General features: G+C 44.3%; 1 protein-coding gene across 14 annotated transcripts in view; it reads left to right on the top strand.

The window, feature by feature from the left end:
* Nucleotides 1-12,546, top strand: part of adgrl2a (adhesion G protein-coupled receptor L2a) — a 92,487-nt gene that overhangs the window by 45,994 nt on the left and 33,947 nt on the right. For 7 of the 14 annotated variants that reach the window (XM_076022634.1, XM_076022636.1, XM_076022638.1 and 4 more), the window contains exons 4-6: nt 1,675-1,784; nt 3,500-3,559; nt 9,031-9,831. In XM_076022634.1, coding sequence (XP_075878749.1) covers nt 1,675-1,784; nt 3,500-3,559; nt 9,031-9,831 — 971 coding nt within the window. The remainder of the gene's footprint in view (nt 1-1,674; nt 1,785-3,499; nt 3,560-9,030; nt 9,832-12,546) is intronic. The other 7 variants (XM_076022635.1, XM_076022644.1, XM_076022643.1 and 4 more) reach the window with 1 other exon arrangement.

Raw genomic sequence — 12,546 nt, 5'->3', positions numbered from 1 at the left:
CATTAGAGCCATTAATTTTATTTTCTGATTTCGTTTTTGCTCCATATTGAATGGAATTCATTTCCCCAACCTCGCTAGATGCGTTAGATAAAGCGCCGTAATTTATAGCGCAGCCGCAACGATGTTCTTATGCATGAGCAAAGGGGGAAGAATCGTCTGAGTGACCATATATTACACAGGAAGCGCTGCCAGCTCATTTAATAGCGTGGTAGAAAAGGTGCCGCATTATGGGCCGAGCTGCGTGTTTTATTTGCAAAACATTATTTCAGCGAAATCAAATACAGCATGCTCGCAATCTTCTCAGTGGGCCACAGACACAGACGCACACAGATAGTAAATGTCAACAAAACAGAATGGTTTCATCCAGACACATTAAAAGATCACATTACACATTTCTTCACGTCTACATTTTTCGTGCCGTCAACACAACTCATGTGACTGATCGTCCAAAACAAACTGCACAGCGGACAGCATGATTAGCCCTCTGTTTAGAGCCTCGCAAAAAGACTGAGGGTTTATTATCTTTGAGGCAGCCGTCAGTCAGCCTCACAGGGCGAAATGAACACCTGCCTCAGTAGCAGTGGGATTACAACTCCTGTTGTGACGTCGCAAAAGTTTTTTTTTTTCTTAGTTTCAATCCAGCGAAAGCAAAACAAGCACAGTGCTTTCTTATTTCTTGACTTTTTATTTCCAGAGATTTAAACAGTAGGCTAGTCTAAATTGTAAGTTGATGCTTGAAATGTGACCCTCAAACTAAAACCAATCATTACACAGAGAAAAGAAAAGAAAAGAAAAATGTTATTTATGTAGATTTCTGGTACCGTGCAATCGTGTGTCCAATGTGTCATGGACCTTAAAGCCCAGTATGCAAACCGTTTATATACTCACAGTAGCGTTCTGTTTACAATCTAAAGCCACAATTTCCATCTCGCCGTGTTGTTTATCCAGCGCCACACACCTCAGCAGCAGGCAGCTCCACACTGTTCCACGCTGCTGCGCAATAATATATTAATAACACTTGGACACAGAGCTCTGATTACCTCAGCAAGCCCAAAACAAAAGGGAAAAAAAAAACCCAAAGCACAACACAAGGCAAGCCGATAATATATTTACCAATGATCTGCTGTAAATGGGTACAGCGGTCCGCAAGGAAGCAGGAACAAATATTATCTCTGGTCCCTGCTAGATCAGCAGAATGGACTTATTGATCCGACTCCTCGCATTGCCAATAGCGTTTTAAATCCCCCTCAGTTAGCAGGGATCCTCTGCCCGGGATATTGATGTCATTATCATAATTTCACTCTTGACAACACGGCGGTCACCTGAATTCAGGGTGGAAGGCAGCGATGAAAAAAACAAACAAAAAACAGTCGTGTGCAGAAAACAAGCAGCAAATATTTCAGTCAGACCTGTTGGGACTCAACAGGCAAAGGCTTTGTTCAGTCCATGCAAATCAGCCTCTGATGCAGTTGTAATCAGTCCTGCGTGAACGGGCCCTATTTGCATGCAGGCGTGCGCCGATCTGTCCCCCTTTCATGGACATTTAAAGCGCTGTAAAGTCAACAGCTCTTGTCTTTGTTTGCTTGCATCTTTTCGTTTTCTTCCTCTGATTGGCTTCAATTGGATTTCTGCCTCTCACCCGGCGTTCCGTCTCTCTGTCTCTCCCTCCGCCAGATGCAACAATCGGACCCAGTGCATCGTCATCACAGGTTCGGACGTCTTCCCTGACCCCTGCCCGGGGACCTACAAGTACTTGGAGGTCCAGTATGAGTGTGTGCCCTACAGTAAGTATGACCTCTCTGCCATAAGATTGAGCCGATCCCCTCCCCCTCCCCTTCTTCCTCTTCCTCCTCCTCCTCCTCCTCCTCACTCCTCCTCCAACCGCACTTCCGATCTTCCCCTCGTCTCTCCCGGTGTCTGGCCCCATCTCGCCCTCGTCCAGACAGTCTTTCTTCTCCATGCGAGGCACCTACCAGCACCCATTTCTTCTTCTTCTTCTTCTTTTTTTTTCCTTTGACCCCTGTTTTTTCCTCCATCTGTGTCACACCATGACCTTTTCATTAGATATAGGCCCGTGAAACCTCTGGAGCCTACTTCTGTTCTGCTTTTATTATTGATGCGCTCGTCCGGCACTTGCTGAGGATCATCGAGCCTGGTTATGAGGCAGCAGAATATAGGAAAAGACGTCACGTTGACTCACTGCCGCGGTTGGCTGCCTCATTACTCAAGTCTTGTTCCGGAGAATTCTCTCTCCGGAAGGGGGAAAAAAAAAACGGAAAAAAAACAACAACCCTGCAGCGCACCGCAAACAGCTTCATATACATCCAGACAACAGGTGTTGGCGAGTGCGCTGGCAGATGTTTGATTACGCAACGCCGCAGAATGGCTCCGCTCGAGAGTCAACAAGGCAATAATTCATTTAAAGAGACAGCGTTAACATTTTGTCACGCTGAAATATTCATCGACGCTCGGCTCCCAAACAATCTTTAGATTGCCCCCTGTCCTTTAAGCTGCCGCCTTCATTTGCAACTTGCGGAGGCGGTGGGGCCGTGGGGGGGACTCCCCCGTGTAACCTTTAGCAAACTGATTAACGGCAGAGATTTGGATGACTCGCCAGAATCGCTGATCAGGTGGAATAATTAGGAGTGATGGGAGGATTAGGAGCTGTCGGCCGCTCTCTCCACTCTTTCCCAACGCCGCCGTCTTTGGGTGATGCGAAGTAGGAACGCTTGCATCTGTCTTGGAGTTTGCATGTTCAGGGAAGCTGGAAATCAAAGGAGATAAAACATACTTTTTTTATCACCTCCTTTCTTCAGCATTGCTCATTACTACTGCTGCATCCTTCTCAGCTGCCGGGCTTAGTGTCAAATCAGAATGCATTAGTGAGCATCATTAGGTGGTGAAACTCATTACAACTTAAAGGTTAACCTCTCCGAGGCTTTAAGGACCTGTGATTAAAAATGGAGTAAGAGATAATTAGTGCTTGAGTCCACTTTATTGAGCTGGTCAGATTCCCCCTTAAATGCCTCTACAGCTTGTAGGTTCTTTGTTTTGTTGTTGTTGTTGTTGTTGTTGTTTTTTTGCTGTTGTTGTTGTTGTTTTCTTTGGTTTCTTTGTTTTTTGTTAACTTCCACTTGCCTCATTGAACGTGCATCTTGCTGCGTTAACTTGAAACCTTTAATATCAGGATTAGCCCCACCCCCCCGTCCGCGGTGCACTCCGGTCCACCCTCTGCTCAGATTGTCTTTTTGTTTGCCCTTTCTTCTCACACCAAGGAAACAAGAGAGACAGAGGGAGCGATGCAACGCTATTGTGTTTAAGAAAAATACACACACAACCTCTGCTCAAGGACTCTTGGTCTGGGAAAAGTCTTTCTCAATATAACAAAAACAGAAGAGAAAACAGCTGCTCACTTCACCTCCAAGCAGTTTTTTTTTATTTTTTTGTAAAAGAACATATATGTCATATGTAGCTCCGTCTACTTCTTTTGCTTCTTAAGGTCCATGCCCAAGCAGAGTAGGAGCAAGAACACAGAATGTACCCTATCGCAACTGCCCCGGTAAGTGCTTCGTGTTCTCCCAGTCTGATCCAGCCCACACGAAGCCCAGTCCAGCCTTGACCCCCCACTCAAGCCTTGTTGTGACCCGTGTTAGACCGTGATTGGCAGACTCGTGCTGTGCTGTGTCCCCTCCTTGCACCAGACCTCCGTCTCCTCTTCTTCCCCCTGCGGACAAAATCTGTATTCACACCTCCCAGATTATTTTTGCGTAGTGAGAGTCGCCGCACAGTTGTTACACTTTTCTTATTATTAAGCTTTTATCAAGGTTTTTCTTTTTTTCTTTTTTTTTTTTTTTTACAGTTTACAGTTACAGTTGACCGGAAGGTGGGGGGTGGGGCCGACACAGTTTTTCTGAAGGGATGGAACACGTGGGCCAAATACTGAGTTGTGTGATTAAACAAACACGCCGCTGCGTCTGAAGCTTATAGGATCCCCTGGATTTTCTTGGGTACAAGTCTTGACAAGTTGTTTTTTTTTTTTTTTTTTTTTTTTGGAAGAAAATGCATTAAATCCCCATTAAGCTGATCCAAGGACGAGACCACAGACAGTGTCCTCATTTCCACATGTAGCCGCTGCCCCGCTAAGTCTGACCGTCACACTGAATTTCACCAGCAGTCCTTAAAAGAAATCCTGTCAGCAGTAGGTTTGTTTTTTTATATCAGCCTTTCAAATTTAGTCTACAGTGTCTGACTCTTTGGTTAATAATAATAACAATAGATTTTTGGGCCACTCAAAGTGCTTGACATTGGAATATTTATGCATTGACATAATGGTGCTGGTAAGCTAGTGTACATGTGTAGCCGCAGCTCTCCTGGGGCTTCTCCGACCGCCACAGAACGCTCACATTCGTACAAGGCAATGTGGTGAAAGTGTCTTGCCCAAGGACACCACGGCAGAGACTGGTACGCGTCATCACACAAGCGATTTAGGATTTTTGGCTTTTGTGCAGAAGGGTCTTGCATGGAGCACTGCAGCCCTCATCTCTGCTACTTCATCCTTGCGGCTTCATAATTTGGATCCTTGTCATGAACTGCCCTCATTAGCCGCCTTAAGCTCACGTTTCAGCGAGAAGGCTTTCACCTGGCACTAAAACCGCCCTCCGAAATTAGCTCGAGCATTTGCTCGAATCAGGCTACACGAAAGCCGTGACATTTTATCTCCGGGCTCGCTCAGTGTGAGCCGAGCTTTCAAAACAGTGAAGAGAGGAGGAGGAGGAGGAAAGGAACATGACGAAGAGAAAAAAAAAAACACAAAACACTGAATCTGCTGCAGTTATTTGACCTTTCGCAGAACTGCAGAGTCATGCCGGCGGGCATAAAACACTCCTCTTTTCGAGTGTTTTCATTTTTCATCACATTCTAATGCCAGTAAACCAGCTGCCCCCGTGCGACACTGATGGCCAGATTACGAATATTGTGGTTAAGCTGTAACAGCGGGATGTTTTTTGATTTGGGTCCCCTTTTGGTGTTTGATTTTATGTTTTTATTTTTTTTAACTGTGCGCTTGGTGTTCGTTCAGCACACACAAAGCCTTGCCGAGCAAGCTGTCGGCTGCAGACACTCATCCGCGTCATGATGGGAAGCCTCGCTGTCGAGATCCCCTGCCTGTAGTCGTCCTGGTAGCATACAAACTAGCGTTCGCTCATCTAGACAGACAAAAAAGGTTGAGGGACATCTCGTCTGGGTTCTGTGTCGTCTCTTGTCTGCTTATTTCAATGTTGTCGTGTTAAAGATGACTGACTCTTCTCCCTTCCCCTGTGCAATCTGCAGGAAACCTCTCGGCATTCTGACTCACTCTCCTCACTCACTGACCGATTTTCTGACTGCTATTTTTACATTTCTTCTAACGCCATCAGGTTTTTCCGCCATGTGCTCTCCTCTTCCTTCCAGGTTTTCCTTTTCGCCATCTCTGTCTTTCTGTCCTCCTCTTTTTCCGCCACACATGTGTGTCGTCTCGCTTTTTTTCCTCCCCCCCCCCCCCCGAGGAGACTTCCGGGAACTCAAATGTCTGTCTTTTTTGTTGTTGTTGTTGTTCAATTTGTTGGCTGCCTGTCTTTGTTTGATCTCTTAGTTTGCTCCAACACGTTTTTAATGTCTTCCCCAGAATGCCGCACATTTGTTTGAGGATTATTATGAATCTCAAGTTTTCATCGCTTTGTTTGGTAATGAGGCCTCGGTCAGACTCGACAATTAGAGCGTAATCAAATTTTTGTATGAACCTTGATGAATTGGAGCCAGAGGCGCTGATGAATTCACAGCGAAGCCTTTTTGTGATTTCTGTTATTCCAGGGTACAAAGTGGCCTGAAATATATGCAATAATGATTTATAAATTTGTGTCTGCTACTAAGTCTGAATTGCAGAGCAAAATCTACCAAAGACCTGAAGAACAATTCTCTGTGTTGTTGAAAGAATAAACAGGAAGGCAGAAGGTATGCCTGAAAAAAACAACAAGAGGAAAAAAAAACTACATTAAAATAGGTTAGAGAAGCTTAATCATTTGCAAATCAGCTACAAGTGATTGATTGCATGTTGTGTATTTAATAACCAACGCAAAATCATGTAGCTGATCCTACAACCATTTTTTTTTTTTAAACCTGAGAGGACTTTCATTACATGCTAATGGACAGGGAAAGCCAGAGTGTCCACTAAATCATCTATTAAACGCTCTTAATTAGCTCTATACAACATATGAAGGTGAGTCGCCACAGTAATCTGATTAGCAAATAAGACAAGGCACAAATTGTAAAATGAGAAGCTTCTAATTAAAGTGTTTCTTAGAGCTGCCTTGTCCAGATCGTTTAGCCTGCTACCTCTAAAGCAAATCTTGGCCCAGACTGCGGGAATTTTCAGGCAATTTAACCCCAGTTTGTTCCTTTCCAACCATCAAAGGACAAATTTGCATTACACATTAGCATTAACATTGGCTAAGTATATACAACCTGTGTTCTGCATCAGACTCACGCAGCCCTCAGTTCAACTCATGTCCGACTGGCAGGGCCAAATTTGATCTCAGTCGGCACTGTCAGTCTGCCACGGATGTGTCACACTGAAAACATTCCCAGTGGCTAAAGAGAGCAGTGTTGCACAGAGGACAAGTGCGTGGTAGTGATGCCGAGAACCGATAAAGAATCTTTTCCGAGTCTGACCAAGGCTTTGTGCCAGCCGAAGGAGAATCTTTCCTGTGGAGTCCTGGTCAGCCACTCTAAACAAAGCTTGTTGTTGGAGTTGATGGATATAAATAATTTTAGATTATTTGAATTTGCTAAATATATCCATGATGCATGTTTCAGATAAATGGACAGAGTAAAGATTCTCAATTTCCTTCAGAGTGCCTTGTTTCAATAAACCCTTGTTCGTTAATGAGTTGTTTCGCAAAACAGAAACGCGCAATTAGATGTGGAATTAAATATGTTTTAACATTAACTTCCGGTTATGCTAATCAACTCTACTTCATCAAGCTACACTAATTACTTGTTTTCTTCATAAGGCTAAAAATTGTTGTGTCTGTGCAGCTAAAAGACAAGCAAGAACAAGAGCTTGATGTAGGAACATTTTCTGGGGCTTTATAAAATAATAAAATAATATATTTTTGTCTTGATTTCATATATTTGTCTATTTTTTTAAAAATATATATATAAATATGTACAATCATACATTTGCAATTTTCTAATGTTGGGTTTGGTTTACAGTGGTGGGTGGATCGGAGGAAACAAACTCAGCAGCTATTTTGTTCTGGTTATCAACAAAAAAATTGAGCCATTCAGCGGGACATGGTTCCAAATATTGTGACTCAAAACGGAAAACCAATATGGCTTTAACTATCATTCACACAACTCAGCTCCCGTCATATTGTTTAGCTTAATTACTGTTAGACTTGTGAAAAGGATTGATATATTTACCAGACAAACAAAATAAAAATAATGCTATCCATCAGCCAGAGAAATTTCTACAGGGACAAAATCCACCCACCATCCGCTGCAAACCAGCTGTCTTGTTGAATCCGGTCTCTATGTGCTAATTGAACCATTTCTCTAAGACAGGACCCTTGTGACTGTGCCTCAGCGCATTTTTCCACAACTCTACCATTTTCTCGAAATAGGTCTACCTGTTCGTTTTGTCCTTGTCTCATAACCTGTTTTGGCATATGTAACCATAGCAATGACAGCTAATTCATATTAATCTCTTTTTTTCCCCCTTTGCAACCCTTTCACTCTCTCTTCCAACGCTTAAAATAGAAGTGGAGCAAAAAGGTAAATAACAGACACGATCCGAATCCTAGCTCCTTGTTTTGTGGCATCTGGCTGTGAACTACCTATTTTCCCTTGGTGGCCCTGACTAACGCATCGCAGATGCTGTCTTCAGTATCTCAGTATTCAGTATCCCCCCACCCCCCTTCAGTAATGTTAGCAGCGAGTGTAGTGCAACAAGGGAAGTGGGGCTGGCGATGAAAAAGACAGCACACTGGCAGCCAAAAAATGTAAATGGGGGGGGGGGGGGGGGGGGGGTTGGGGGTATTGGCTGCAGTCCATTGGGGGCTTCCTCTCTCCATTCTCCCTGGAGTCTTTTTTGCTGCTCAGCAGATTTTCATATTGCCTGGCTTCCAAACCCTATTGCATAGCATGCTGTGGTAACAGTGTTTCTTGGGCCTTTCCTCCAAGCTATTGATTTCTACTATCCCCTCTCTCTCAGAGCCCTCCTCCCCATCCTCACTCTTGTCCTCACTATTCTCACCTGACCACTTGCTGCTCTTCGTCGATCCTTTGCGCGTCTTATACCCCCAGAGCAAATCAAAAAAGAGAATCTCCATGAAGGGGAGTTTTTTTTTTCCTTTACGTTCTTTTTTTTTTTTTTTTTTTTTGTTACCTAAATTCTAATGGTTGAGACAGTCGCACCACTTCATATTGAAATGCCTCTCAGGTATATACTGTAGACATGGTGGTACATATACCTCAGAGTACATATAAACGTGTTGCGGAGGCCGCTGACTTCTGCTCTCTCATAACTTCTCCTGTATGTTGCCAAGTGACTAAAGTTGGCTGCATTCATTTATTTATTTATTTGTTTGTTTTGTTTACAGGACCAATTGTTCCTTTATGTTTTATTTCTCTTCTGTTCCCCCTCAGTTCTGCTCTACTTGCCACAGTAAATGCCTATAAAGCCAAGCTTCCTTTTGTTTCAGACAAACCTATACATTTAAACATTCTGCTTAATGACTTTCTTATCCCTTCTTTTTTCCTTTTTATGCACACAATCAAAATCCTCAATCTGCTTGTGAATATTGGCTATAGCTGTTAGTTGTGTTTTTGGCCACTCTGTAATGTGTGTTTGTCCCCACTCCTCATGGACAACCAATTATACAAAAATGAAGACATTTAAGGTTACATGACTCTTGTTTTGTTTTGTGTGGCATCTCCTGTTTTTCACTTGTTAACCTGTGGCTGTTTCTCATTCTATTTTTCTCCCACTACTAGTATTTCTTTGTCCTGGGACTCTGAAAGCTGTCGATGAGCCTTCCTTTCAATATGAAGCGGAGCAACAAGCCGGTGCCTGGTGCAAAGACCCTCTTCAGGCCGGTGACAAAGTCTACTTCATGCCTTGGACTCCGTATAGGACAGACACTCTAATTGAGTATTCCTCCCTAGACGACTTCCAAAACGGTCGACAAACCATAACCTACAAGCTTCCCCACCGGGTAGATGGGACAGGATTTGTGGTCTACGACGGGGCGGTGTTTTTCAACAAGGAGCGTACCCGCAACATTGTCAAGTTCGACCTGCGGACTCGAATCAAAAGTGGCGAAGCCATCATCAACAACGCCAACTACCACGACACGTCCCCTTACAAGTGGGGTGGTAAGACAGACATTGACCTGGCGGTAGACGAGAACGGTCTGTGGGTGATCTATGCCACCGAGCAGAACAATGGCATGATGGTCATCAGCCAGTTGAACCCTTACACCCTCCGCTTTGAGGCGACCTGGGACACGGCCTATGACAAGCGCTCAGCCTCCAATGCCTTCATGGTTTGTGGAGTACTCTATGTGGTGCGCTCCACCTATGAAGACAACGAGAGCGAGGTCAGCAAGAGCCTGATCGATTACATTTATAACACCAAGCAGAACCGCGGGGAATACGTGGATATCCACTTTCCCAACCAGTACCAGTACATTGCAGCTGTGGAATACAATCCGCGAGACAACCAGCTCTATGTGTGGAATAATTTTTACATCCTGAGGTACAATCTGGAGTTTGGCCTGCCCGATCCGGCACATGGTAAGGAGAGCACCCATCCCCACCATAACAATTTGTTTTTGCAGGCAACACAACTTCCAGCTATGCTGCTGAAATCATAAGTTTAGCTTTTTCTTTGCTCGCCCCTTTGTCCATATTTAAGTGTTACAGCTGATTTTTTATTTAGATTCTAATACGTGCTAGACACGTTAGAAAAGCCTTGGAGTATAGGAAACTATCTCGGGGGGGTGAAATGAGCAGGGCTCCTTGGTAAACAACACCTTGAAGCCAGTTACCATATCATGAGGGATCAGTATCTCAGGGATTTGTGAAGGTTTACCATCCGGGCGTTCCCTGAGTCCCCGATGCTAAGGCTCAAGGGACCCCTGCTAGCATGTCCCTTCTTCAGAGAATAAGACAGGGACAGAAAGATATATTTTCGCTTCTGGAAACATACATGGCTGGACAGGTGCTAAGTCTAGCCAGCGGCAAGGTGAGATCGTTCCCCCAAGTTAGACTGAAATTCCAAATCTTTTATCGGCTGTTAAATGAGCCGGCAGACTGGAGAAAGAGAAAGTGACGGTACACACCAGGGAGACGGATCAGTCATCCAGGGTCACGTCAGCAGTTTATGTTTTAAATGTATCTGTCAAGCGCTGAGGGCAGACTAGCCGAGGCCTGTGATAGTTCTCACAATGAGAATATAATACCAGTAATTATCCTAATCCCTTCCACACCCAGAGTCCTAAATCCACGTCATGCCCAGCGTAGCCAGTGATGAGCAGCAGAGGTCAAGCAACTTTCCCACAGCTTATCCCCGAGCTCCATATTTGTTAATGTGTTTGCACGTCCACTTTCACATTACAGGGCATGGGCAGGAGCAGATAAACCGAGTTCAACCAGTGGAGCTTTGTCAAAACAATTCAAGCTGTGGCAAGCTTCCCTGCGACAAAGGATGTCATCCAGGTCGAGAGAGAGATTTAGTGTGCAGGGCGAAAAATTGATAGGATACAGTTCAGTATAACTAAATGAGATACCGCAGGCTCAATGTGTTTGTATTCTCATTTCCAGACTTTATGTACCAACAGGATATCACACACGGATTCTTAGAATAAACTGCATGTTATGACACTGCGTGTTATATTTCCGAACAGGAACTCAAAATGTATTTACAAGGGTCCAAAATGACATTTTCTTTGCGTTGTTTGTGTGCAAAGACAACAATTTATATCTCTGTTCTCGCAGTCAGACCTCCCAGGCACCCAGCGGAACAAACTTCCTCCTCTGTAGATCATGTTCAGATACAAACATTACCTGACATGCTCTATCTGCTCTTCAGGCCGTCTCTCTTCGCGCATCTTTTATTTTAATGTCAACACGGCCCACTTCCTTCTTCCTGACAAATGAGACATGGGTCTGGCCCCGCTGCTGACTAATGTATGTTGAATTGCAGTCGATGAGCGGCAGGGAGAATGGTCCAGGATGATCATCAAGATGTCAATAAACTTGTCCTCCCACATCGCTGAGGTTGACACATAAATGATGGCACTTTTTTCCCCCTAGCTGTCACTGGGTGTCCTCTTGGTGATATCCTGATGCTCATCTCAGCGCCTGCTTCACTAGGCAGTGTAACAGCCTTTGCCTGCCTGGTGATAGAAGTTAAAGGGAGGGTTTTTTTTTATCCACCATTCTGAATAAAAGAAAAAAGAAACTTTTTTTTTATTTTCAGACGGGCAGATAAAAAGAGAAAACAAAAGGGATTCAAAGAACATTTCACCTTCGCCGAGATAATACAGCCTGACACATGCACATCCTTCCATCAGCCGATTACGACTGTTAAAAGTTCTGTTAACAGGCCGAATCAAACCAGCGAAGATCTGCAGGGTGTTAAGTCAAACACGAGTTCCCTTCAAAGAATTCCAAGCATGCGCTTGAAGATGAGAAAAGTATAGACAGATTGACGCGCTATGCCTGATGTCACGTCGCTCTGCATCGCCCACACTCTCTGTCTTCTAAACTGCATTTCAAGTGCACAAACAACTGCGTCACAAAATTCACTCTGTCATGGAACGCAGTCACATCAAAGTGACGCTTCGACCCCACGCGGCAGACAGTGGGGTTCTTGTCACGTCCAATCATGTTGCTCGTGTCGAGGCGAGATCATCTCTTGTAGGATTATGAGGGGATGGATGGGGGTCACGTCCAAAATGCGGCTCCGCTAGAAGTGGACATGAAATGGGTCAGTAAGTCCCTCTTTTGGCTTTGACCGACAGTGCCATAATCCACACAGTCTCACCGCCGCTTGGTGCATTTAGTCCTTCATTTGTGCAGGCAGTCACAAAAAGAGGAACTTATTTGCGTTGCGTGTCCAAGTGTTGGTTGAATTGATTTTAAATGATGTATCCCCATGGAAAACAAAATGTACCCCAATTTCATTGAAGTCTTTATTTGTACCCAAAACTGCTCCATAATCATACCAACTCTTTTAATTTTAAAAAATGATTTCCCCTCGACAAGTGTGCACACTGTTTTCGACCACTAAATGGGATACAGGTGAGCCCCACCAAGGTTTAACGCATCCCCTGTCACAAAATTAGACTTCAAACAAGTTTCGTCGCACCTGCTACCAACAGGTGCGACGAAAGAGTCAAGGTGACCTCTTTAATTGCTCACACATCAAAACATTTGCATCCAGTTTCACCCTTTGTCGCCCCTTCAAATCACATATTTCGCAGAGAGAAAAGCGAACCAATTTGT

This window comes from Nelusetta ayraudi, unplaced genomic scaffold (assembly GCF_046127955.1).
Source record: "Nelusetta ayraudi isolate G7.1 ecotype Tasmania unplaced genomic scaffold, CSIRO-AGI_Nayr_v1 ptg000013l, whole genome shotgun sequence".
Taxonomy (NCBI): domain Eukaryota; kingdom Metazoa; phylum Chordata; class Actinopteri; order Tetraodontiformes; family Monacanthidae; genus Nelusetta; species Nelusetta ayraudi.
The sequence above is the reverse complement of the archived record's forward strand: the minus strand, read 5'-3'. Positions and strand labels throughout refer to the sequence as shown.